This window comes from Delphinapterus leucas, chromosome 20, assembly GCF_059928025.1.
Source record: "Delphinapterus leucas isolate spDelLeu-1000000601 "Yukka" chromosome 20, BTC_Dleu_Yukka2, whole genome shotgun sequence".
Taxonomy (NCBI): domain Eukaryota; kingdom Metazoa; phylum Chordata; class Mammalia; order Artiodactyla; family Monodontidae; genus Delphinapterus; species Delphinapterus leucas.
The window spans coordinates 25,067,786-25,093,475 of NC_143148.1; the positions used below are offsets into that span (position 1 = coordinate 25,067,786).

The 25,690-nt window shown below is 38.7% G+C and overlaps 1 protein-coding gene across 9 annotated transcripts in view; it reads left to right on the top strand.

Annotated features, from left to right (window-relative positions):
- The window catches only part of PHKB (phosphorylase kinase regulatory subunit beta), a 208,101-nt gene that overhangs the window by 157,164 nt on the left and 25,247 nt on the right, over positions 1-25,690 (top strand). For 7 of the 9 annotated variants that reach the window (XM_089902984.1, XM_022555122.3, XM_089902988.1 and 4 more), the window contains 8 exons: positions 46-128; positions 335-425; positions 16,108-16,169; positions 16,254-16,416; positions 17,530-17,611; positions 19,445-19,502; positions 21,665-21,755; positions 24,571-24,773. In XM_089902984.1, coding sequence (XP_089759110.1) covers positions 46-128; positions 335-425; positions 16,108-16,169; positions 16,254-16,416; positions 17,530-17,611; positions 19,445-19,502; positions 21,665-21,755; positions 24,571-24,773 — 833 coding nt within the window. Of the gene's footprint in view, positions 1-45; positions 129-334; positions 426-16,107; positions 16,170-16,253; positions 16,417-17,529; positions 17,612-19,444; positions 19,503-20,641; positions 20,733-21,664; positions 21,756-24,570; positions 24,774-25,690 lie in introns of all 9 variants that reach the window. The other 2 variants (XM_022555124.3, XM_089902986.1) reach the window with 2 other exon arrangements.

A 25,690-nucleotide genomic window follows, 5' to 3' on the forward strand; every position in this document is an offset into this window, starting at 1 on the left:
AGATACTGTGCCATTACATCCTGCCTCATTCTTATGTTTTAATAGAATGCACTACAGTTTATTAAGCAATACTGGAAAATGCATGGACATCCACTTTTCCTTGTTCTCATCCGGGAAGACAATATAAGGTAGGTGGATGAAAGAGTTGAGGTGCATGCATCTCATCACCATTAACAGTGTGAACTCTTTGGAAGCAGGGCCTCCTTGTATTTTTATATCCATCTCAGCGTGTGACAGAGTGTTTTGAGTGTGTAAAGGGTACTTAGTACTAGATAATTAATTTCTCATTCTGTTGTTAATATGCACATTTTGTTTATCTGTTTATATTTTTCAGAGGTAGCCGATTCAATCCCATATTAGATATGCTGGCAGCTTTTAAGAACGGAGTGGTTGGAGGAGTCAAAGTTCACGTTGATCGTCTACAGGTAGTCTTCTGAATTTCAGTGTTTCTGTTTCCAGCACAATTAGTCCACAGATACAGCTATGTTTCTTAATTATATTCTGTGGAAGGTTTTTGTCTGAAGATTTTATTCTCTGTCTACCTTCCCGTTCCTATTGCCATCACCCCATTTATCTGATCCCTCCAATCTGATGCTTGAGCAATTGCAGTGGTTTCCCACCAGAATTTCAGACTTTAAGAGATCATCTCTGACCTCAGTTTTGCATTTGAGGAAGGTGGGGTCCAGAGTGGTGAAGTGACCTGCTGCATAAGCTCAGGTTCTTTGACTCCCTGGTCCAGTGCTCTGTTCCCTACCACACAGTGACATCCAACCTGGAGATAATCCTTGTTCCATTCAGAATTTTACAGCATTATTTTCATAGCTCCTAAATAACAGAAGCCCTTTGTGGTTCCCTATAACCATAGCAGCCTCTCTGCCCACAATGATCTCCTACTAAACATTCTTTCTGCTTCAGCCAATACAGATTACTTACTGTGTTCTCAAATTTGTGAGGTTCTGCCCCTTTCTGCTCACTCCATTTCCTCTGCCTGGAGTAGCTTTCCTTCTTTCAACATCACTGGGCTTTGAAGTCTTACCAAACCAGACCAGTTCTGCAGAATCACTCAGACCAGAAATGACACTTTTCTTTTTTAATATCCTTTTATGACCTTTAACATAAGCTATTCAAATTGTAGTCCATTATTGACTTATTTCCTTTAAAAAGTTGTGATCATTCCATAGTCTTTTATGTAGTAGATACTCAATATTGAGCAAGAAAGAGGAAAATTTATAAAGAGGGACCTGTGTAGGTAATGTGGTAAATGGCATGTTTACATAATCATTCACTGGTGCCTGTATTGGCTTGGCCAAAAAGTTCATTCGGGTTTTTCCATAAGATTACAGAAACAAACTTTTTGGCCAACCTAATATTTTGCATACTTGATTGATTTTTACCTAAGTTTTTATCTTTTCCCCTTATTTTTTATTGTTTTGTCTTTTTGTAATGCTTCGTGGGGCAGTTTCTTTGTTATTTATCATGTAGCTCCTCTGTTGAGTTTTGTGTTTTGCTGTCATGTTTTTAATTTTCCCTTTCTTGCTATCTTGTCCTTTCTTTCCTGGGTATTATATATTGTCTTATCCTTCTGAGAACATTAACTAGAGAGCTTTGGAAATTTTTCCTTTCTACATTATCTCTTTCAGGGTTTTTTTCTCTGTTTTGGGGAGCTCAATCTTTCACGTTGGAGACATTTGTCAGATGTCTGGTAATCTTTAGCTATCCCTTCATTTTTAAGAGTGAAAGAATAAAAACTTCATTGGAAGCTGTGTGTTTGGGAAAAAGGATCGTTGTTATGATGAATTTACTTGTAAGGTAGTCTGGTGGCAAAGGCCCTTTTTGCTGGGGAAAACCCAGGTGCCAATATCTGGAGATTTTTCTCTCCTCTGCTCTTCAGTTTCCCCAGAAAATAAACATCTAGCCTTCTGCTTGAAGGTCATACATTTTGCTTCCATGTCCTGAGAGCAGGGTTGGGGAGGGGAGCCAGGGATTTTGCACTGTGCTGTATATTATCAGAAACATCTCTCATTGGGACAGCTGTTTCACAAGTTGTCTCTCTCTACCGATGCAGATTCAGAAGACAATAAAATAGTACATTATCAAATTGTCCAGGATACTTACAACAGCACAGATTATTTTCACGTACACAGCACAAGTGGCTTAATTCTGACAGTACAGAGGCTGGACCACAAGTTCGTGCAACACTGCACTTTGAAAGTCAGAGCAACGGATAATAACTTCCCATCACTAAGCAGCGAAGTCTTTGTTTATATCTACAACATGGACTAAAATGACAGCTCTCCAATTTTTAATCAGCTCATTTATGAGTCTTTCACTTAATGCATTGTTTAATCTTTATTTATTTATTTATTTTTACATCTTTACTGGAGTATAATTGCTTTACAATGGTGTGTTAGTTTCTGCTTTATAACAAAGTGAATCAGTTATACATATACATATGTTCCCATATCTCTTCCCTCTTAGGTCTCCCTCCCTCCCACCCTCCCTATCCCACCCCTCTAGGTGGTCACAAAGCACCAAGCTGATCTCCCTGGGCTATGCGGCTGCTGCCCACTAGGTATCTGTTTTATGTTTGGTAGTGTATATATGTCCATGCCACCCTCTCACTTTGTCACAGCTTACCCTTCCCCCTCCCCATATCCTCAAGTCCATTCTCTAGTAGGTCTGTATCTTTATTCCTGTCTTACCCCTAGGTTCTTCATGACATTTTTTTTTCTTAGATTCCATATATATGTGTTAGCATATGGTATTTGTTTTTCTCTTTCTGACTTACTTCACTCTGTATGACAGACTCTAGGTCCATCCACCTCACTACAAATAACTCAATTTCGTTTCTTTTTATGACTAATATTCCATTGTATATATGTGCCACATCTTCTTTATCCATTCATCTGTTGATGGACACTTAGGTTGTTTCCATGTCCTGGCTATTGTAAATAGAGCTGCAATGAAGATTTTGGTACATGACTCTTTTTGAATTATGGTTTTCTCAGGGTGTATGCCCAGTAGTGGGATTGCTGGGTCATATAGTAGTTCTATTTGTAGTTTTTTAAGGAACCTCCATACTGTTCTCCATAGTGGCTGTATCAATTTACATTCCCACCAACAGTGCAAGAGGGTTCCCTTTTCTCCACACCCTCTCCAGCATTTATTGTTTGTAGATTTTTTGATGATGGCCATTCTAACCAGTGTGACATGATATCTCACTATAGTTTTGATTTGCATTTCTCTAATGATTAATGACGTTGAGCATTCTTTCATGTGTTTGTTGGCACTCTGTATATCTTTGGAGAAATGTCTATTTAGGTCTTCTGCCCATTTTTGATTGGGTTGTTTGTTTTTTCAATATTGAGCTGCATGAGCTGCTTGTAAATTTAGGAGACTAATCCTTTGGCAGTTGCTTCATTTGCAAATATTTTCTCCCATTCTGAGGGGTGTCTTTTGGTCTTGTTGATGGTTTCCTTTGCTGTGCAAAAGCTTTTAAGTTTCATTAGGTCCCATTTGTTTATTTTTTTTTTTTATTTCCATTTTTCTCGGAGGTGGGTCAGAAAGGATCTTGCTGTGATTTATGTCATAGAGTGTTCTGCCTATGTTTTCCTCTAAGAGTTTGATAGTTTCTGGCCTTGCATTTAGGTCTTTAATCCATTTTGAGCTTATTTTTGTGTATGGTGTTAGGGAGTGTTCTAATCTCATACTTTTACATATAGCTGTCCAGTTTTCCCAGCACCACTTATTGAAGAAGCTGTCCTTTCTCCACTGTATATTCCTGCCTCCTTTATCAAAGATAAGGTGACCATATGTGCATTGGTTTATCTCTGGGCTTTCTATCCTGTTCCATTGATCTATGTTTCTGTTTTTGTGCCAGTACCATGCTGTCTTGATTACTGTAGCTTTGTAGTATAGTCTGAAGTCAGGCAGCCTGATTCCTCCAGCTCCGTTTTTTGTTCTAAAGATTGCTTTGGCTATTCGGGGTCTTCTGTGTTTCCATACAAATTGTGAAATTTTTTTTCTAGTTCTGTGAAAAATGCCGGTGGTAGTTTGATAGGGATTGCATTGAATCTGTAGATTGCTTTGGGTAGTCTAGTCATTTTCACAGTGTTGATTCTTCCAATCCAAGAACATGGTATATCTCTCCATCTATTTGTATCATCTTTAATTTCTTTCATCAGTGTCTTATAATTTTCTGCATACAGGTCTTCTGTCTCCTTAGGTAGGTTTATTCCTAGGTATTTTATTCTTTTTGTTGCAGTGGTAAATGGGAGTGTTTTCTTGATTTCACTTTCAGATTTTTCATCATTAGTGTATAGGAATGCCAGAGATTTCTGTGCATTAATTTTGTATCCTGCTGCTTTACCAGATTTATTGATTAGCTCTAGTAGTTTTCTGGTAGCATCTTTAGGATTCCCTATGTATAGTATCATGTCCTCTGCCAACAGTGACAGCTTTACTTCTTCTTTTCTGATTTGGATTCCTTTTATTTCTTTTTCTTCTCTGATTGCTGTGGCTAAAACTTCCAAAACTATGTTGAATAAGAGTGGTGAGAGTGGGCAACCTTGTCTTGTTCCTGATCTTAGAGGAAATGCTTTCAGATTTTCACCATTGAGGATGATGTTGGCTGTGGGTTTGTCATATATGGCCTTTATTATGTTGAAGAAAGTTCCCTCTATGCCTACTTTCTGTAGGGTTTTTATCATAAATCGGTGTTGAATTTTGTCAAAATTCAAATTCAATTCAAATTTTGTCGAAATTCAATTCAAATTTTGTCGAAAGCTTTCTCTGCATCTATTGAGATGACCATATGGTTTTTCTCCTTCTGTTTGTTAATATGGTGTATCACATTGATTGATTTGCGTATATTGAAGAATCCTTGCATTCCTGGAATAAACCCCACTTGACCATGGTGTATGATCTTTTAACGTGCTGTTGGATTCTGTTTGCTAGTATTTTGTTGAGGATTTTTGCATCTATGTTCATCAGTGATATTGGCCTGTAGTTTTCTTTCTTTGTGACACCCTTGTCTGGTTTTGGTATCAGGGTGATGGTGGCCTCGTAGAATGAGTTTGGGAGTGTTCCTTCCTCTGCTATATTTTGGAAGAGTTTGAGAAGGATAGGTGTTAGCTCTTCTCTAAATGTTTGATAGAATTCTCCTGTGAAGCCATCTGGTCCTGGGCTTTTGTTTGTTGGAAGATTTTTAATCACAGTTTCAATTTCAGTGCTTGTGATTGGTCTCTTCATATTTTCTATTTCTTCCTGGTTCAGTCTCAGAAGATTGTGCATTTCTAAGAATTTGTCCATTTCTTCCAGGTTGTCCATTTTATTGGCATAGAGTTGCTTGTAGTAATCTCTCATGATCTTTTGTATTTCTGCAGTGTCAGTTGTTACTTCTCCTTTTTCATTTCTAATTCTATTGATATGACTCTTCTCCCTTTTTTTCTTGATGAGTCTGGCTAATGGTTTATCAATTTTGTTTATCTTCTCAAAGAACCAGCTTTTAGTTTTATTGATCTTTGCTATCGTTTCCTTCATTCCTTTTTCATTTATTTCTGATCTGATATTTATGATTTCGTTCCTTCTGCTAACTTTGGGTTTTTTTTGTTCTTCTTTCTCTAATTGTTTTAGGTGCAGGGTTAAGTTGTTTATTCGAGATGTTTCCTGTTTCTTAAGGTAGGATTGTATTGCTATAAACTTCCCTCTTAGAACTGCTTTTGCTGCATCCCATAGGTTTTGGGTCGTCGTGTCTCCATTGTCATTTGTTTGTAGGTATTTTTTGATTTCCTCTTTGATTTCTTCAGTGGTCACTTCGTTATTAAGTTGTGTATTGTTTAGCCTCCATGTGTTTGTATTTTTTACAGATCTTTCCTATAATTGGTATCTTGTCTCATAGCGTTGTGGTCGGAAAAGATACTTGATACAATTTCAATTTTCTTAAATTTACCAAGGCTTGATTTGTGACCCAAGATATGATCTATCCTGGAGAGCCTTCCATGAGCACTTGAGAAAAATGTGTGTTCTGTTGCTTTTGGATGGAATGTCCTATAAATATCAGTTAAGTCCATCTTGTTTAATGTATCATTTAAAGCTTGTGTTTCCTTATTTATTTTCATTTTGGATGATCTGTCCACTGGTGAAAGTTGGGTGTTAAAGTCCCCTACTATGATTGTGTTACTGTTGATTTCCCCTTTTATGGCTGTTAGTATTTGCCTTATGTATTGAGGTGCTCCTATGTTGGGTGCATAAATATTTGCAATTGTTATATCTTCTTCTTGGATCGATCCCTTGATCATTATGTAGTGTCCTTCTTTGCCTCTTGTAATAGTCCTTATTTTAAAGTCTATTTTGTCTGATATGAGAATTGCTACTCCAGCTTTCTTTTGATTTCCATTTGCATGGAGTATCTTTTTCCATCCCCTCACTTTCAGTCTGTATGTGTCCCTAGGTCTGAAGTGGGTCTCTTGTAGACTGCATATATATGGGTCTTGTTTTTGTATCCATTCAGCCAGTCTGTGTCTTTTGGTGGGAGCATTTAATCCATTTACATTTAAGGTAATTATCGATATGTATGTTTCTATTCTCATTTTCTTAATTGTTTTGGGTTTGTTATTGTAGGTCTTTTCCTTCTCTTGTGTTTCTTGCCTAGAGAAGATCCTTTAGCATTTGTTGTAAAGCTGGTTTGGTGGTGCTGAGCTCTCTCAGCTTTTGCTTGTCTGTAAAGGTTTTAATTTCTCCATCAAATCTGGATGAGATCCTTGCTGGGTAGAGTAATCTTGGTTGTAGGTTTTTCTCCTTCATCACTTTAAATATGTCCTGCCACTCCCTTATGGCTTGCAGAGTTTCTGCTGAAAGATCAGCTGTTAACCTTATGGGGATTCCTTTGTGTGTTATTTGTTGTTTTTCCCTTGCTGCTTTTAATATGTTTTCTTTGTATTTAATTTTTGACAGTTTGATTAATATGTGTCTTGGCATGTTTCTCCTTGGATTTATCCTGTATGGGACTCTCTGTGTTTCCTGGACATGATTAACTTTTTCCTTTCCCATATTAGGGAAGTTTTCCACTATAATCTCTTCAAATATTTTCTCAGTCCCTTTCTTTTTCTCTTCTTCTTCTGGAACCCCTATAAGTTGAATGTTGGTGTGTTTAATGTTGTCCCAGTGGTCTCTGAGACTGTCCTCAGTACTTTTCATTCTTTTTTCTTTATTCTGGTCTGCAGTAGTTATTCCACTCTTTTATCTTCCAGGTCATTTATCCGTTCTTCTGCCTCATTTATTCTAATATTGATCCCTTCTACAGTATTTTTAATTTCATTTATTGTGTTGTTCATCATTGCTTGTTTCCCCTTTAGTTCTTCTAGGTCCTTGTTAAATGTTTCTTGCATTTTTTCTATTCTATTTCCAAGAATTTGGATCACCTTTACCATCATTATTCTCAATTCTTTTTCAGGTAGACTGCCTTTTTCCTCTTGATTTGTTAGGTCTGGTGGGTTTTTATCTTGTTCCTTCATCTGCTGTGTGTTTCTCTGTCTTCTCATTTTGCTTATCTTACTGTGTTTGGGGTCTCCTTTTTGCAGGCTGCAGGTTCAGAGTTCCCGTTGTTTCTGGTGTCTGTCCCCAGTGGCTAAGGTTGGTTCAGTGGGTTGTGTAGGCTTCCTGGTGGAGGGGACTAGTGCCTGTGTTCTGGTGGATGAGGCTGGATCCTGTCTTTCTGGTGGGCAGGTCTACGTCTGGTGGTGTGTTTTGGGGTGTCTGTGGACTTATTATGATTTTAGGCAGCCTCTCTGCTAATGGGTGGGTTTGTGTTCCTGTCTTGCTAGTTGTTTAGCATAGGGTGTCCAGCACTGTAGCTTGCTGGTTGTTGAGTGAAGCTGGGTGTTGGTGTTGAGATGGAGATCTCTGGGAGATTTTCGCCGTTTGATATTACATGGAGCTGGGAGGTCTCTTGTGGACCAGTGTCCTGAAGTTGGCTCTCCCACCTCAGAGGCTCCGCACTGACTCCTGGCTCCTGGCTGCAGCACCAAGAGCCTTTCATCCACACTGCTCAGGATAAAAAGGAGAAAAAGTAGAAAGAGGATAAAAGAAAAGAAAATAAAGTAAGGTAAAATAAAGTTATTAAAATAAAATAGAATTTTTAAGAAAAAAATTTTTTTAAAACGGATGGATAGAACCCTAGGACAAATGGTGAAAGCAAAACTATACAGACAAAATCTCACACAGAAGCATACACATACACACTCACAAAAAGAGGAAAAGGGGAAAAAAATAATAAATCTTGCTCTCAAAGTCCACCTTCTCAATTTGGGATGATTCGTTGTCTATTCAGATATTCCACAGATGCAGGTACATCAAGTTGATTGTGGAGATTTAATCTGCTGCTCCTGAGGCTGCTGGGAGAGATTTCCCTTTCTCTTCTTTGTTCGCACAGCTCCCTGGGCTCAGCTTTGGATGTGGCCCTGCCTCTGCTTGTAGGTCCCGGAGGGCGTCTGTTCTTCGCTCAGACAGGACGGGGTTAAAGGAGCCGCTGATTTGGGGGCTCTGGCTCACTCGGGCCGTGGGGGGGGAGGGGTACGGAGTGCGGGGCGAGCCTGCAGCGGCAGAGGCCAGCGTGACATTGCACCAGCGTGAGGCGCGCCGTGCGTTCTCCCGGGGAAGTTGTCCCTAGATCCCAGGACCCTGGCAGTGGCGGGCTGCACAGGCTCCCGGAAGGGGTGTGTGTGGATAGTGATCTGTGCTCGCACACAGGCTTCTTGGTGGCGGCAGCAGCAGCCTTAGCATCTCATGCCCGTCTCTGGGGTCCGTGCTGATAGCCGCACCTCGCGCCCGTCTCTGGAACTCCTTTAAGCAACCCTCTCCTCGCACACCCGGAAACAAAGAGGGACGAAAAAGTCTCTTGCCTTTTCGGCATGTCCATACTTTTCCCCGGACTACCTCCTGGCTAGCCAGGTGCACTAACCCCCTTCAGGCTGTGTTCACGCCGCCAACCTCAGTCCTCTCCCTGTGCTCCGACCAAAGCCCGAGCCTCAGCTCCCAGCCCCGCCTGCCCCGGCGGGTGAGCCGACAAGCCTCTTGGGCTGGTGAGTGCCGGTCAGCGCCGATCCTCTGTGCGGGAATCTCTCCACTTTGCCCTCCGCACCCCTGTTGCTGCACTCTCCTCCGCAGCTCCGAAGCTCCCCCCTCCGCCACCTGCAGTCTCCGCCTGCGAAGGGGCTTCCTAGTGTGTGGAAACCTTTCGTCCTTCACAGCTCCCTCCCACTGGTGCAGGTGCCATCCCTATTCTTTTGTTTCTGCTTTTTCTTTTCTTTCTTTTGCCCTACCCACGTACGTGGGGAGTTTCTTGCCTTTGGGGAGATCTGAGGTCTTCTTCCAGCGTTCAGTAGGTGTTCTGTAGGAGTTGTTCCAAGTGTAGATGTATTTCTGATGTATCTGTGGGGAGGAGGGTGATCTCCGCATCTTACTCTTCCGCCATCTTCCCTCTCTCTCCCATTGTTTAATCTTTTTATCTTCTGCTCTCTGCTGTGCCCTATATATACCCTTGAGTACAGAGTCTTAACCAGAGAATAAGCCTCTTTCCATCTTGTAAAACTGAAACTCTATACCCATTAAACAATCCCTCATACCCCCATACCAGCCTTTGTCTTCTCTTTAATATAGTAAATAAAAATGGCACCTATGTAACTTCTCTGGGATTTTATTTCAGGCCCTTCCAAATGTCCTTAGCCTGTGGTCCACAATCTCTCATCATTGGGCCTCAGCGTCACTTCCTAGCTGCATCACCCAGGACATGTCTTCATGCAGTTCATTCCCAGCCCTGCTTTCTACTCCTCAAGTATACTGAGTAATTTCAAAATCTTTAATGAAATTGATTTTTTTTTCCTGCTCATGCTGTTACTGTATTCTAGAATTGCCTTTTTCTTTTTTTCCTTCTAAGTCATACTTTAATTTTATAACTTAGGTCAATGTCACCTCTTTAGCGAAGTCTCCAAGACTGGAATTAATTTCTCCTTCCAGTGTGTTTCTGTGGCATTTTCCTTGAGCTTTGCTGTAGCTCTTACTTTAGGTATGGCTAGTTTCTTGTGTCTGCTTCTCTGTGTCGATTGAAAACTCTATCAGACCAGGCTTTACTCATCTCTGCATTCCCAGAGTACTCTGCTCACTACTCTTCTCTCTGTAAGAAGTATGTAGATATTGGTTCATTGATTCAACAAATATTTACCGAGTACCCTCTCTAGGCAGCAGAGATACAATGGTGAAAAAAATATACACGGTCCCTGATCTCATGAGACTTATTCTAGTAGGGGAGCAGAACCAAATATAAAGCCAGATAGGGGGCCAGAATAATGGGGTGGAGTACATTCTTGGGTGGTATGTTCAGTTGGAAAAGGCCTGGTGGGATATATTTGAATATCACTGAGCAGGATACCTTTTTGAATACTATATTGCATTTGACACATATATATCAATATTAAGTTGTTTAATTACCATCAGAACTGAGGTATTAATGCATAGCAAATTAATTACAATCTTTTTTATAAAACTAATTCAGCCAATATTTTATAATACCTATACATGGAGTAAAACCTTTAAAAATTGTGACTCACTATACTGTATACCTGTAACTTATATAATATTGTACATCAACTATACTTCAATTAAAAAAAAAACTAATTGAGGACTCTGTGCAACCAATTGAATTTTTCAAATTGAAAGCTCTAAAGCTTATTAATGGAATGGAATCTAGAACTTGTCTGTTAGTTCAGATTAAACATTTACTTTATGAGCTGAATTAAGGTGGGTAGGCTAATAAAAATAGAAAATATTAAATCAAAATTATTTTTCTTACGTTTTCAGTATTGGCTATCAGCTTTGAGAGTTAAAAATTCTTGACTCTTTTTTTTCATAACCCACATTACAATCCATTACCAAATCCAATTTTCTCTACCCTCAGATTACATCCAGAATCTAACCACTTCCCTTCACCTCTAGCACTAACATCATGGTCCAAGCTGCATCATCTGTCACCTAGATTTTTATAGTAGTCTCCTAAATTCCTATTGGCCATCACACAATTATTAGCTTCTTCCTACTCTACCTGGTCATAGGGCAGTTAGATTATGTCACATATCGTAAGCCTCTAATGACCCCCTCTCTCACACTAAGTGAAAACCAGAGTTCTTCCAATAGTGATGCCCATGGTCTGGACCTTCTTCTCTGACCTCATCTCCTACCATTCTCCCCTATCTACTCTACTCAGCCACACTGTCCTCCTTACTACTCCTAAAACATACCCAGCATGCTCCTGCCTCAGGACCTTTACACTTGCTGTTCACTCTATCCTCAGATCCATATTGTTGACTGCAATGCTTCCTTCAGTCTCTACTTACATGTCACCCTATTAGAGAAGCCTTTTCTAATAACCTATAAAATGGCAAACCTGCCTCTTCCTACTTGTCTGCCCCAGCATTCCCCATCCCCTGCCTTTCTCATTTCAACTTTGCAGTTATCATCTGACATAGCATACTTAGGGGGTTTTTTTATTTTTTGTTCTTTTTAAACATCTTTATTAGAGTATAATTGCTTTACAATGGTGTGTTAGTTTCTGCTTTATAACAAAGTAAATCAGTTATACATATACATATGTCCCCATATCTCTTCCCTCTTGCATCTCCCTCCCTCCCACCCTCCCTATTCCACCCCTCTAGGTGGTCACAAAGCACCGAGCTGATCTCCCTGTGCTATGCGGCTGCTTCCCACTAACTAGCTATTTTACGTTTAGTAGTGTATATATGTCCATGACAGTCTCTCACTTTGTCCCAGCTTACCCTTCCCACTCCCTGTATCCTCAAGTCCATTCTCTAGTAGGTCTCTGTCTTTATTCCCATCTTGCCCCTAGGTTCTTCTTGACCTTTTTTTATTTTAGATTCCAGATAAATGTGTTAGCATACAGTATTTGTTTTTCTCTTTCTGACTTACTTCACTCTGTATGCCAGACTCTAGGTCCATCCACCTCACTACAAATAACTCAATTTCATTTCTTTTTATGACTGAGTAATATTCCATTGTATATATGTGCCACATCTTTATCCATTCATCTGTTGATGGGCACTTAGGTTGCTTCCATGTCCTAGCTATTGTAAATAGAACTGTAATGAAGATTTTGGTACATGACTCTTTTTGAATTATGGTTTTCTCAGGGTATATGCCCAGTAGTGGGATTGCTGGGTCATATGGTAGTTCTGTTTTTAGTTTTTTAAGGAACCTCCATACTGTTCGCTATAGTGGCTGTATCAATTTACATTCCCACCAACAGTGCAAGAGGATTCCCTTTTCTCCACACCCTCTCCAGCATTTATTGTTTGTAGATTTTTTGATGATGGCCATTCTGACTGGTGTGAGATGATATCTCATTGTGGTTTTGATTTGCATTTCTCTAATGATTAATGATGTTGAGCATTCTTTCATGTGTTTGTTGGCAATCTGTATATCTTCTTTGAAGAAATGTCTATTTAGGTCTTCTGCCCATTTTTGGATTGGGTTGTTTGTTTTTTCGATATTGAGCTGCATGAGCTGCTTGTAAATTTAGGAGACTAATCCTTTGTCAGTTGCTTCATTTGCAAATATTTTCTCCCATTCTGAGGGGTGTCTTTTCATCTTGTTTATGGTTTCCTTTGCTGTGCAAAAGCTTTTAAGTTTCATTAGGTCCCATTTGTTTATTTTTCTTTTTATTTCCATTTTTCTCGGAGGTGGGTCAAAAAGGATCTTGCTGTGATTTATGTCATAGAGTGTTCTGCCTATGTTTTCCTCTAAGAGTTTGGTAGTGTCTGGCCTTACATTTAGGTCTGTATTCCATTTTGAGCTTATTTTTGTGTATGGTGTTAGGGAGTGTTCTAATCTCATACTTTTACATGTAGCTGTCCAGTTTTCCTAGCACCACTTATTGAAGAGGCTGTCTTTTCTCCATTATATATTCTTGCCTCCTTTATCAAAGATAAGGTGACCATATGTGCATTGGTTTATCTCTGGGCTTTCTATCCTGTTCCATTGATCTATATTTCTGTCTTTGTGCCAGTACCATACTGTCTTGATTACTGTAGCTTTGTAGTATAGTCTGAAGTCAGGCAGCCTGATTCCTCCAGCTCCGTTTTTATTTGTCAAGTGTACTTTGGCTATTTGGGGCCTTTTGTGTTTCCATACAAATTGTGAAATTTTCTTTTCTAGTTCTGTGAAAAATGCCAGTGGTAGTTTGATAGGGATTGCATTGAATCTGTAGATGGCTTTGGGTAGTCTAGTCATTTTCACAGTGTTGATTCTTCCAATCCAAGAACATGGTATATCTCTCCATCTATTTGTATCATCTTTAATTTCTTTCATCAGTGTCTTATAATTTTCTGCATACAGGTCTTTTGTCTCCTTAAGTAGGTTTATTCCTAGATAATTTATGCTTTTTTTTGCAGTGGTAAATGGGAGTGTTTTCTTAATTTCAGTTTCAGAGTTTTCATCATTAATGTATAGGAATGCCAGATATTTCTGTGCATTAGTTTTGTATCCTGATACTTTACCAGATTTCTTGATTAGCTCTAGTAGTTTTCTGGTAGCATCTTTAGGATTCTGTATGTATAGTATCATGTCATCTGCAAATAGTGACAGCTTTACTTCTTCTTTTCTGATTTGGATTCCTTTTATTTCTTTTTCTTCTCTGATTGCTGTGGCTAAAACTTTAAAAACTATGTTGAATAATAGTGGTGAGGGTTGTAACCTTGTCTTGTTCCTGATCTTAGAGGAAATGGTTTCAGTTTTTCACCATTGAGGATGATGTTGGCTGTGGGTTTGTCATATATGACCTGTGTTATGTTGAGGAAAGTTCTCTCTGTGCCTACTTTCTGGAGGGTTTTTGTCGTAAATGGGTGTTGAATTTTGTCAGAAGCTTTCTCTGCATCTACTGAGATGATCATATGGTTTTTCTCCTTCAATTTTTTAATAAGGTGTATCACGTTGATTGATTTCCATATATTGAATAATCCTTGCATTCCTGGGATAAACACCGCTTGATCACGGTGTATGATCCTTTTAATGTGCTTTGGGGTTCTGTTTGCTAGTATTTTGTTGAGGATTTTTGCGTCTATGTTCATCAGTGATGTTGGCCTGTAGTTTTCTTTCTTTGTGACATCTTTGTCTGGTTTTGGTATCAGGGTGTTGATGGCCTCATTGAATGAGTTTGGGAGTGTTCCTCCCTCTGCTATATTTTGGAAGAGTTTGAGAAGGAAAGGTGTTAACTCTTCTCTAAATGTTTGATAGAATTTGCCTGTGAAGCCATCTGGTCCCGGGCTTTTGTTTGTTGGAAGATTTTTTTTTTTTTTTTTGGCGGTACGCTGGCCTCTCACCGTTGCGGCGTCTCCCGTTGTGGAGCACAGGCTCCGGACTCTCAGGCCCAGCGGCCATGGCTCACGGGACCAGCCGTTCCGTGGCATGTGGGATCCTCCCAGACTGGGGCACGAACCCACGTCTGCTGCGTCAGCAGGCGGACTCTCAACCACTGTGCCACCATGGAAGCCCTGTTGGAAGATTTTTAATCACTGTTTCAATTTCAGTGCTTGTGATTGGTCTGTTCATATTTTCTACATACTTAGGTTTTTATTTGTTCATTGTCTACTTAATTTTGTTCATGCTATTTCCTCAATACCTAGCATAGTACTTGGCATATATCAGTGTCCAGTAAATATTTGTCTAACAGACTAGTTAACTGGAGAGCAGTATGTGTAGGTGTAATCCTGCATCCTAGGAAATATCACTCTATAGACTTCCATTTTGCTTGGCACTGCTCTCTGCCCAGGCACAGACTGCTCTGAGACCCTGACTGTGGCTGGGCCACATAAAAACGTGCAGGTCAGTTGCATGTTTGGCCTTTCTCACTCAAACTCTGCAAGGAGGCTTTAGTACGATTGCTGGTAACATGTCCATCATGCCATTTGTAGTGGCTATTTGTTGATGAGCTACTTTATGTGTTTTCACTAGAAGAGAAGGCAGCACAACTCTGGGTGGTTAGCCAACAAGAGCAACATTCCCTATATCCTGTTGCTTCACATTTGAAATGAACAGTGAGAAAATAGAGAAAATAATATATTAAGACTGAAAAATTAACTTATTTTTAAATAATAATTTATGGCTTATTTTCTGGGCAGTACATTTCTCACTTTTATTTGACAGTTCATCAGATAATTAGAAGTGACACATAGTGCTAAGAATCATTGTGGGTTATCATTCATTTATACATTCACCATGAACCACTGACAGACAACAACTGTGTTCAAGTTTGGCCTCATTTAGTTTGTTCAAGCTATAATCAGGAACTAATGGAATATAAAATGACCAAATATTGGTTTCCAGAATGTAGATAATCAACACCTTCATGATCCTGAAAAATGGAGAGTTGGCAGCATCTCATCATTGGATAGCCCTGAAATATATTACTGTAGCAAAATCCAAAGCGTAATTATCTTTTCTGAAGACAACATTGGTATTTCATGTTTTTTTATTTCAAAATTTTATTTTCTAACATTTTAATAAATACTGAAATTTAATTGAGCTTAAAAATAAATAAGAGGATGGAAAGAAAAAACAATTCGTCTCATGTTGATTCTGCTATTTATTATGACTCATGAGCTTGTAGCTTGATGTGTATGTTCTATTTCAGGGGGATTTGTTGTATGTGAAAATCTGTCTGATTGTAGAATGTTCATTTAAGAAGTTACTTAAAAATCATAGGGGTTTTTTTTGGGTTTTTTTTTTGCGGTACGCGGGCCTCTCACTGTTGTGGCCTCTCCTGCTGCGGAGTACAGGCTCCAGACACGCAGGCTCAGCGGCCATGGCCCAGGGGCCCAGCCACTCCGCGGCATGTGGGATCTTCCCAGACCGGGGCACGAACCCATGTCCGCTGCATCGGCAGGTGGACTCTCAACCACTGCGCCACCAGGGAAGCCCAACATCATGTATATTTTTTAAGTAAACTTTTTAAAAAGTATTATGTATTTACAGAAAACTATGTACATAGATCATAAGGTTGTGGCTTGATGAATTTAAGAGCTGTGACTCTTAATCACGTTTCAGACACTAATATCTGGAGCTGTGGTAGAACAACTTGACTTCTTACGAATCAGTGACACAGAAGAGTAAGTTCTTTTAGGTTATTATTGTGTTTCTTGAGATTACATTAGGAATGCAGGGAGTCTGAAACTTTTTCTTTTAAATTCTAGGCTTCCAGAATTTAAGAGTTTTGAGGAACTAGAAGTTCCCAAACATTCAAAAGTCAAACGACAAAGCAGTACCTCCAATGCTCCTGAAGAAGAACAGCAGCCAGATGTCACCATTACTGAATGGAAAAACAAACCCACCCATGAAATTCTTCAAAAACTGAATGTGAGGAAGATGCAATTCCCACATGGCCCTGAGTGAGGTTGGCAGAGCAGGAACTCCCAGGGGCAAACCATATTTCTTCTTGTCCTCCCAGAGAAGGTTGTAGTTAAACTGGAGGTAGATGCCTGTCTGTACCTGAGGCAGTAATGAGAGGTAGTTCTCATGGTCTGATATTAGTGTGGATGTCTTAAAGATGCTTAAGGAGTGTGTTGTCTTGAGTAACCCATTAAAGAAGTATAGTTTCCTTTGGGATCTCCAGATTTCTCTTTCAGTGCCCTTTGTCGCCTTTTCCCAACCCAGGTCTTCTCTCCTGTCTCAGTTTTTAGGTCTAATGCTTGCTTTGAGTCTCTCCAGTTACCGAGGAAAGCAATCCTATAACTACATCCATATGAATATTATGTTAGCAACCTAGTATTATACCTTCCTTAAGGTTATTTTCATTTTAAAGGAGGAGGGGTGGGGGTATAAGGTATAGTACGTATCAAAGGAAATGAAATTCTAATGGTAGAGCTATAAACACAGTGACATTTTATTAGACCATACAAATTTGAGCATGTAGGCTAAATATATAACCTGTCAGATACCAGTTCTTGTGATTGATCGATATTATCTATGGATTGACATAAGCATGAATATGATATAGTAGGCATAAAACATAATGCATATAATAAGTGGTCTACATACATCCCCTCCTTTCATCCTTCTCTCCACATTGGGTTGACAGCAACATGGTCTCCCATTTATGAACAAGTAAAGTCAAAAAGGAAGTGATTAAATGACTTGGCCGAATCTCTCAGAGAGTGGCAGAATCAGTATTAATGCTTGTAGACAACATATTTTCTATTCATTACTTATCTTGTTTCCTGGAAAATTTGATTATTAAATCCTACTACCCCAGGAAGCTAGCTTGCCTACCCACTGTTTCCAGGATAGCTGAAATAAATAGTTGTATAATGTCATCTTACGTTCGGTAGTATAGCAATGACATTTTATCTTTTCTCAATTGCATAGCAGAATATTTCCTCTTTGCATCGTGTGGTTTCATGATTAGTTACCCCCTGTGGTAATTTTTGTACCCATTTCATTACAGTTACTCATAGTGATTTATATTTTCAGGACTGTAGTTGTCTGGCTAGCCAAGCCATCCTGCTGGGTATACTGCTGAAAAGAGAAGGGCCCAACTTCATCACAAAGGAAGGTAAGAGTACATGTCTAAGAGAACATTTTTAAATAAAAAGACCTCTCTATTTTTGAACTTATATCAAATATGCATAATGAATATCCACTAAAATGTTACAAATTATTTTCTCCTCTATTAAACCTTTTTTAAAAAAAAACTTTTAAAAGGAAAATTCACACCCGCTTCTCTGATTGTCTGAATGGTGTTGGAACCTGGATTCTGCCTGTGACTGTTAACCTCTGATAACTCCATAGCTGTTTATTCACAGTTACTGTTTCCAGTTTTATTTTCTGTATGTTTTCAAGAACAATATTCAATCATTATAGCTATAAAAATTAGCTCCTTCATGGTCTGCAGCAGCCATTTGAAATGGAACATGGCATTTAGTAGAATTGCACTCTCAAGACTGTTTACAAAAATAAATCATTCTAATCGTGTTCATGTCCACTCTGCATTAAGGATGAAACCCAATTATCCCTGAAATCTACACTCGTATGTTGAGTCACTACTCTAAGGAATCTTTGAATTCTACATCATGGTCTACTTCCAGCATTTTATAATACAGAATAATGTAGGATACATTTCAAGTATTTAATGTCTAGCTATTCAAAGTTTTTAGCTCATCTGAAAGTTCTCTGTCCAGAGATGCATATTGTTTAGTTAGATTTAGAAATTGAGTCAATATTCTAAACAGCAATGTAATTAGTAAAACTTATAGTTCTGGTAGTGAACTAAACATAATTGTTTATTCAAATAAGGTCTACTTAGTTTTTGCATTATTGTAGCTAAGAGATAACTGGCTTGAGTATTATACAGTGAATTGAATAGTCTTAATTTTTTAACTTAATATTAAGGCAGAAGAACTTTAAGCAAATTTCAAACAGAATCCTTCATGTTTCTAATTAATCTTGAAACTCAAAGTGTAAACAGGATCCTAGTTATATTGAGGACATCAAAATTTATACTTTAAAACAATGGGATAATTAAAAAGCAGACATTTCATTAGGAACCTAGAATTCAGAATGGTTATTTTAGTAGTGCTTTAAAATGAAACAAAATTTATATAAAATAGTTTATAATGAAAATGTTGAGAGAATTATTTTTTAAACCATTCTTATAAACTTGGGAATAATATTCATCTGTTACTTAGGTATTTAAAAGACTTTAAATGTTTTAAATCTGTGAAACCTTATATATTGAAAATCATAAGCATCTACAGAATCTGAATATAATTTTATCCAATTTGTTATAAAAATAAGTTCAGGGTAAAATGATAAAGATCTTGTCCTTTACCCTTGTTTACCCTTTTTTGTGCTCTGTCCTGTCACGTGGTTAATTTACTGACAAACCAGTCATGAGGCCAGACCACATGTAAATTGCTCCCAAAGAATGAAACCCAGTGGTAATTTTTGAGCACTGGTATATGATCATGCATATAACAGAATCACCATAAAGTTTTTTTGAACAAATAAATGAATTATGTATAGTCAGTCTATAGTATTTGTTCAATTTGCTATATTCTGTTTTTTATTTTCTATAGTAAATTAAAATAACTTATTTTTATTTATTAAAAACATAGATTGTGTATTAAGAAAACAATGAATTTCAAGAAATAAAGTACTTATTCCAAATCATATACTCAAACTAAGTAGTAACAAGGGTTGGAGACATTCACACTATATATTTGGGTTACATATTTAAATATGTCAGGTAGTTCAGAACATTAATGGATGGATGTATTAACTCTAATGGAACAAAATGAAAATTCAAGAGTGTTTTTTTTTAAGGGGAATAAATGTTATGCATTTAATTAAAAGCATTTTTCAACAAAGACTATTATCTGATGTCTAGGTACTGTTTCTGATCACATTGAGAGAGTCTATAGAAGAGCTGGCAGCAAAAAATGTTGGTTCGTATTAGCATCCTTTTCATTATGTTTTATTTTTATGTTTTCATATTCAGTATCCTAAAGATAATGGACCAGTCTTAAAGGTGGTTATTCATCCTAATTTTTACTTTTAAACTCCAAGGTTACAGCACTGTGACTCAGCCTACTTTCTAAGGATCTGCCTACATTGCATTTTATCATGGCTCTCCCAAGTTGTTAAAAACATGTCTGGGAGTAAAGACACCCTTAGGAATAGAACCTGGAGAGGATGCACTGGAATGATGTTCCAATGACTCTTTCCTACCCTGCACCTCCTCTGTCCCAGCAAGATGCTTTAGGTTCTAATTTGTATTTGGGAAACTTGTTCTGTTATAGAAGGTCATGAAGAGACCAGTGTTTCATTTAATCACAAGCAAAAAATAATATACTTAGGAAATAGTTCTCTCATGACTTAAGCTGAATGAATCCCAGTGATTGTAGTTGCTTCATAACAAGTAACTGATATGTTCTGCAGAGGTAGTCTCTTCCCAGAGACTGAAGAAAAATTAGGTAAGTTGAGATAAGGTTGTTTAATTTCACAATGGGGTAGGTATGTCTAAATGCATGCCATCTTCATTTTTGAAGCAATTGTAACAGTTTTACTAGCAAAATCTAACATTTTGAAATTAAGAGTATATAAATATATATATTTTTTAATAACCCATTATTATCTAATTTTGAAAAAAAAAATTTCAAGCAGTGTCATAAGAAACTCCCTTAACCTTAATGAACCTGTTTTCTAATCTCTAAAATAAGGGGATTAGACAAAACAGTCTCTTAGCAGTATTTTAACTCTATGATTTATAATAAATATAACATTCCAACCCAGAAGAAATTATGTAATAGTCCTGTGGTTAAGTCTCAGATTTTCACTGTAAATTCTCAGCACAGTAAGGCATGCAAACCAATAGATGTTGCTTTTTAGTCAGTAAATTTCAAATGTGGTCTATAATCTTATCTTCGGTTAAGCAAACCTGTATTTGCTTTATGTTTAATACTTATATTTTAGATAAATCATTAGCAAACATTTAGAGTCCTGACTGTTATGTTTAAAAGAACAAACTCCTGGAAGTTTTATTTACTGTATTTTCCCTTTTATGGCTTTCCACTGACATACCCAGGTTGGCGGTACGCTACGGGGCTGCATTTACCCAGAAATTTCCTTCCTCTATAGCCCCACACATTACTACTTTTCTGGTACATGGGAAACAGGTAACATGCACAGAATGTGGAAACTCAAGCTGCTTGAAATGTGTGGGCTTATTTGCGTTCTGAGGGTTAAATATGTCTTTTGGTCTTACAATGTGTGGGTGAAAGCTTCTCTAAAAGTACGAAGTGTTTGTTTCACTAACTTTATCTGATATGACTTAATTTTCTACTAGTTCATCTATGTTGAGATTAAGCAATGTAAGTGTTTTTTATAGGTCAGCTCCCATAGATATCCTGAAATACAAGAAAACAGTTTTAAACCTACATTTTTATTTTATTTTCTCCATCTAAAAGCCCCACATGAATTTTTACTTTTGAGGGGGCAAAAATGTCTTATGTATTGCAGGTGCTGTGCTTAAAAATCTGTTCTCCTTACAGTCTAAGACTTTTTCAGAAATGTAAAAATAGCAGTGTGAATTCCTTCCTCCAACATTCTGGCAAGAAAAAAAATACTGGTATTTCATTGTATCACTTCCTAAAATTGAGTACTAAGTGAGTCCCCTGATCCAGGGATTTGGTTATGTAGGCACCGAAAGAAACTTGATTTAAAGCGGGTTATAGGAATAGAGGGTATGTACCAGTGACAGTCTTAATAATGAATTTTTTAATGCAAAATCAGAATAATCAATTCTTCCTCCTATGCCACTCCCTGCCAAAGGGATAGTTAGGCTCCCTTTTCTTTCTTTTTAAATTGTTAATGGCACAAATAATGCTGGTGTCAGAGGTGAGGATGAGGTTATCCCTCCCTAATTCTGGTTGGTCCTACAGTCTGGGAGATTTCAGCTGTTAGGTCCAGTGTCTTGGGGTCAGTGTTTCCTCCATATTATTACATGAGGACCTAATTGTGTGTATTTTTAAGTCTCCCCATTCAGGGGCCCCACTTATTCATCATTTAGATTTGTCAACCTCTGGCCTGCTCTCTTCTTCACCCCCAGGTCGGTGGTGCGCCATACAGCAAGTCTTTTAAGTAAAGTAGTGGACAGCCTGGCCCCATCCATTACTAATGTTTTAGTGCAGGGCAAACAGGTAAGTATCTGATTTTCAGACTCTTCGTCACAGTCACAAAGGTTTCTGGGCAGGACCCTGGCTTTTAAATCTGGCAAGCCTCAGTGTCATAGGTCTCTCACAATCACGGCTCAGGCATTTCTACAAAAGGCTCCTTCCCCAAGCAAAATCTAGTCTTAAAGATGCACAGATACTAAGTATTTGTGCTGCACCTCAGAGCTTTAATTTTCAACTTCTGTGTTAACTTGAGATCAGTGAAGATACTGACAAAGAAAATGGTATGATACCTACTAAAGCACTCCAGACAGGCTTAGGATAAGTAGAACATAGACAGGGAGCAGTGAAGGGCGCATTTTCCCTTCTCCTCCACTTAAGATTCTTCTCCCCCTTAGAAATGCATTGACTCCCCAGATCCTTAACCCTCTGGACCACCTCTCCTTCCAGCTCCTCCCCTCCCACCAAGGCCAGCTCTTGTCATCTTCTCCTCACAGAGCCATCTCCAGTTAGCAGTCCCTTTCTCTGGGTTCTCACAGTAGGCCTGTGACACTCCTCACAACCTGCCCTGGATCCCAGTTCATTTAAATGTGTGTCTCTCACCCCAGGGTAGGCCGTGAACCCCCAGAGGTCATGGTCCATGTCTTGTCCAGCACCTGTCCCAGTGTGCCCAACATGGCTTTGGAGAGGCACTTGGTGAATGTGGGTTGAATTGAGCCTGTGCATGTGGCTATGTGGAGTGGAATATGGCTGCTCATTTTTTGTTTTATTTTCTATAAGCTCTAATTACCTGGCTGAATAATCATTTGATTGGAATGAAAACCTGCTTGCTTTCTATCTCTTCTTTGGGAGTATGTGTGCTTTGTCATGTCTTCCTGATAGTTAACCTAGGGATATAATAATACAAAAAACTTTAACCTTCTTTGATGGAATCAACCCATTGTTCATATCTCAGGGCTCTTAACTCATTAAAACTGAAATGATTTCATCTTGACATCTAGCTTTTGAAAAGTTGAAAGAATATTTTATTCTGTAATATTTAATAACAATGAAAAAATTATTGTACTAATAAAAAAAACTCCTGAGAAAAATTTAAATCACTTTTCACATATGTTATTTTCTCCAAATTATTAAGAGGTAGAATTTTCATCCTCATTTGTCAGCTGAAAAGACCAAGACACAGGTAGTAACTTATGGGGTTCTTTTCCTCACTGCAATCCTCAAATCCAGCCACAGAGTCCTGTATTGCTGCCTTGGACTGAGCCACCCCTTAAAGAAAGTAAACAGGCTTTGGGAAGCTATTTTTCTTTGGATTTTAGGCCCCTGTAGTATATCTGAAAATATAGTTAATTCTACGATGTATGAGAAGGTTTTGGTGATCTCTGAGGTCACTGGCACCTGACAGTTGGAGAGGAGGGGTAGGTTAGGGTTGGTCATGTCCATTCTATACACTATCTAGAGGGGGATTACAGCCTGTGATTCTGAGATTCTGTTCACAGAGCAGAATCCTGGAGGCCTTGGAGCCTGTCCTGAGGCTGTGGCTGGACCATTGCCCACCAGACCAGCACATCTCCCAGGGAAATAGTCACTTACAGAGCTGGGTACCTGGGAGGCTGACAGCTCTGCTTCAGGTGTATGAAGTCCATTCTTTCACTGCATCTTACACTTTTACAAAAAAGAAATGAGAATGGAGCATTCCAAGTTTGTAATTGTTTATTTATGAAATTCCACCCTGAGAACTGAAGTAATATTGTTTCTACAGAGCACTTTCAGATCACCTCAAGCTCCCTGGAATGAAATAGTGCTTTAGTCATCATTGCTTCCAGAGGCAATGATGTGCCTTCTGTTTGCTTTCTTCTTTACAAGATGACATTTTAATAAAAGTAATCGCACTTGGACTAACTGGTTGGTACCAGTTGTGATACAATAAACTAGCAGTTCTCAGTTTTCACTCCATCACAAAGTTGGGGCAGAAGACGCCTGTTCTGCTTTCTCCCCTCATCTCAGAAAACACAGGGCCCTTTGATGTCCTCTTCTTTTTCCTGCATCTTATAATCGTGCACTGTACAAGGAAGAGAGTGGGAGAGGTGTAATGAGGAGGAAGGAGGGGCTTCAGACTTTTCTGGGAGGCAGAATGCTAAGGCGAGAGGAGAAAGGGGGAGCAGAGTATTTATTTCTCTTGCCCAGGCTCAACAGCACTCTTGGCTTTGAATTTTCATTGCCATTTCCCTCTGTGCTTTCTCATTTCACAGGCTTGTGGGCAGTCTTGTTTATTCCCCTCCACAGGCCAGAGGTACATCAACAAGTATTTCAGCACTCACTGGGTGCCTAGAACTATGCCAGGAGAAGTGGGGCTACACTACAACTCTATGTCCTTACACCTGCCTTTGAAAAGATTACAGTGTTGTTAAAGAGTAAACACTTCCACATGAGAAACTGTAAAAGAGGTGAAGGATATACTCTCAAACATAGACTGTGCACTAAAGTAAAACTAGTCAATGTATTCTGGTTTCTCTGGGGGGTTTCTAGTACTAAAGTCATTCAGAATAATTTTATCTCATTAGTTATTTATATTCCTTCCCTGATTTTATCCATTCACCTCCACTCTCCTAACCAGGACCCTCACCTGCCCTTGTATTTCAGACCAGACTGAACCATCATGAACTCCAGTGGGAGTCATGCTTTGAGAGCCATTTTAATAAATAGCAGGAACAGTTATTCTACCTAATTCCCTAGCTTGCATAGAGTAATTTCATCCTGCCAGTCATCCTGAGCCTTGAATTTTTTTCTTTTATCTGTTAGTAGCTAGGAAATTTTTACAATAAAATTCTGCCACCTATAGGTAACTCTGGGTGCCTTTGGACATGAAGAAGAGGTTATCTCTAATCCTTTGTCTCCAAGAGTGATTAAGAACATCATCTATTACAAGTGTAATACCCATGATGAGAGGGAGGCGGTCATTCAGCAAGAACTGGTCATCCATATTGGCTGGATCATCTCCAATAACCCGGAGTTATTCCGTGGCATGCTGAAAATACGAATTGGGTGAGTAAAGTACTTTGCATTTGCATAAAGAGAATTGTTCAAGTGGTCCTCGGCCTCTCTGAGTGAAGTGCTGCCCCAGATCTGGTGGGTATTTAGGAAAGTGCATCTTGCCCTAAGTCATAGAGACAACATATGGTGGTATGAAGAAATAAATACTAGTGGCCTGAAAAAAACCCTCCTGTTAAACATATTTAACTCCCAAAATGAGATGTAGGGGAATAACTCTGTTCTCTGGTAAAATCAAACTCCAGGGGTTTAAACAGATGTATCATGTTAAACAATAAAACAAGCAAACAAAAACCCCATTATGCACAATAGTTGTAAAAAATCCTCTAAATAAGTGGACAAGACTTAAGAGAAGAGTGGGGGTTTTTTAGTAAAATTAGGTGTCAGGAGGACACACTCAAATAAAAACTTGGTCCTTTTAAGAATATTCTTCTGTATCCATTTTCTACCAAAACCTAAATTTTAGTCATTAAAATTGTAAGTGTTCTGTTTGGAGAAGTTGAAAGTAAGGCTCTGGTGATCTTGAATCTTCTTAGTCAAGCACTGTGTGAGGCAGTGCAGTAAGCACGTGACCAGGCTCTGGCATCCAGCGGAACTGAGTGCAAGTCCAGACCGCCACTCATCATCTCAGTGGCCTGAGGTCAGTGGCTGAACCTCCCTCCTGTTTTCATACCAGCCTCATTGTTTTGTGTGAGATGAAACAAAATAATATGTTTAAAAGGCCTGCCACAACCGAGTAAAGTACAAATGCGTCTTTTCATTTTTTCAAATATATTTTTGATTGTATTGAATGCAGGTATCATGTGAATATGTTCTAATTGTAAAAAAGTCAACAAAAAACAATACTTGAGCATATAGAGTAACCTAATATGTGGCCAATTTGGGGGATGATCAAGTGTTTGAAAAGACTA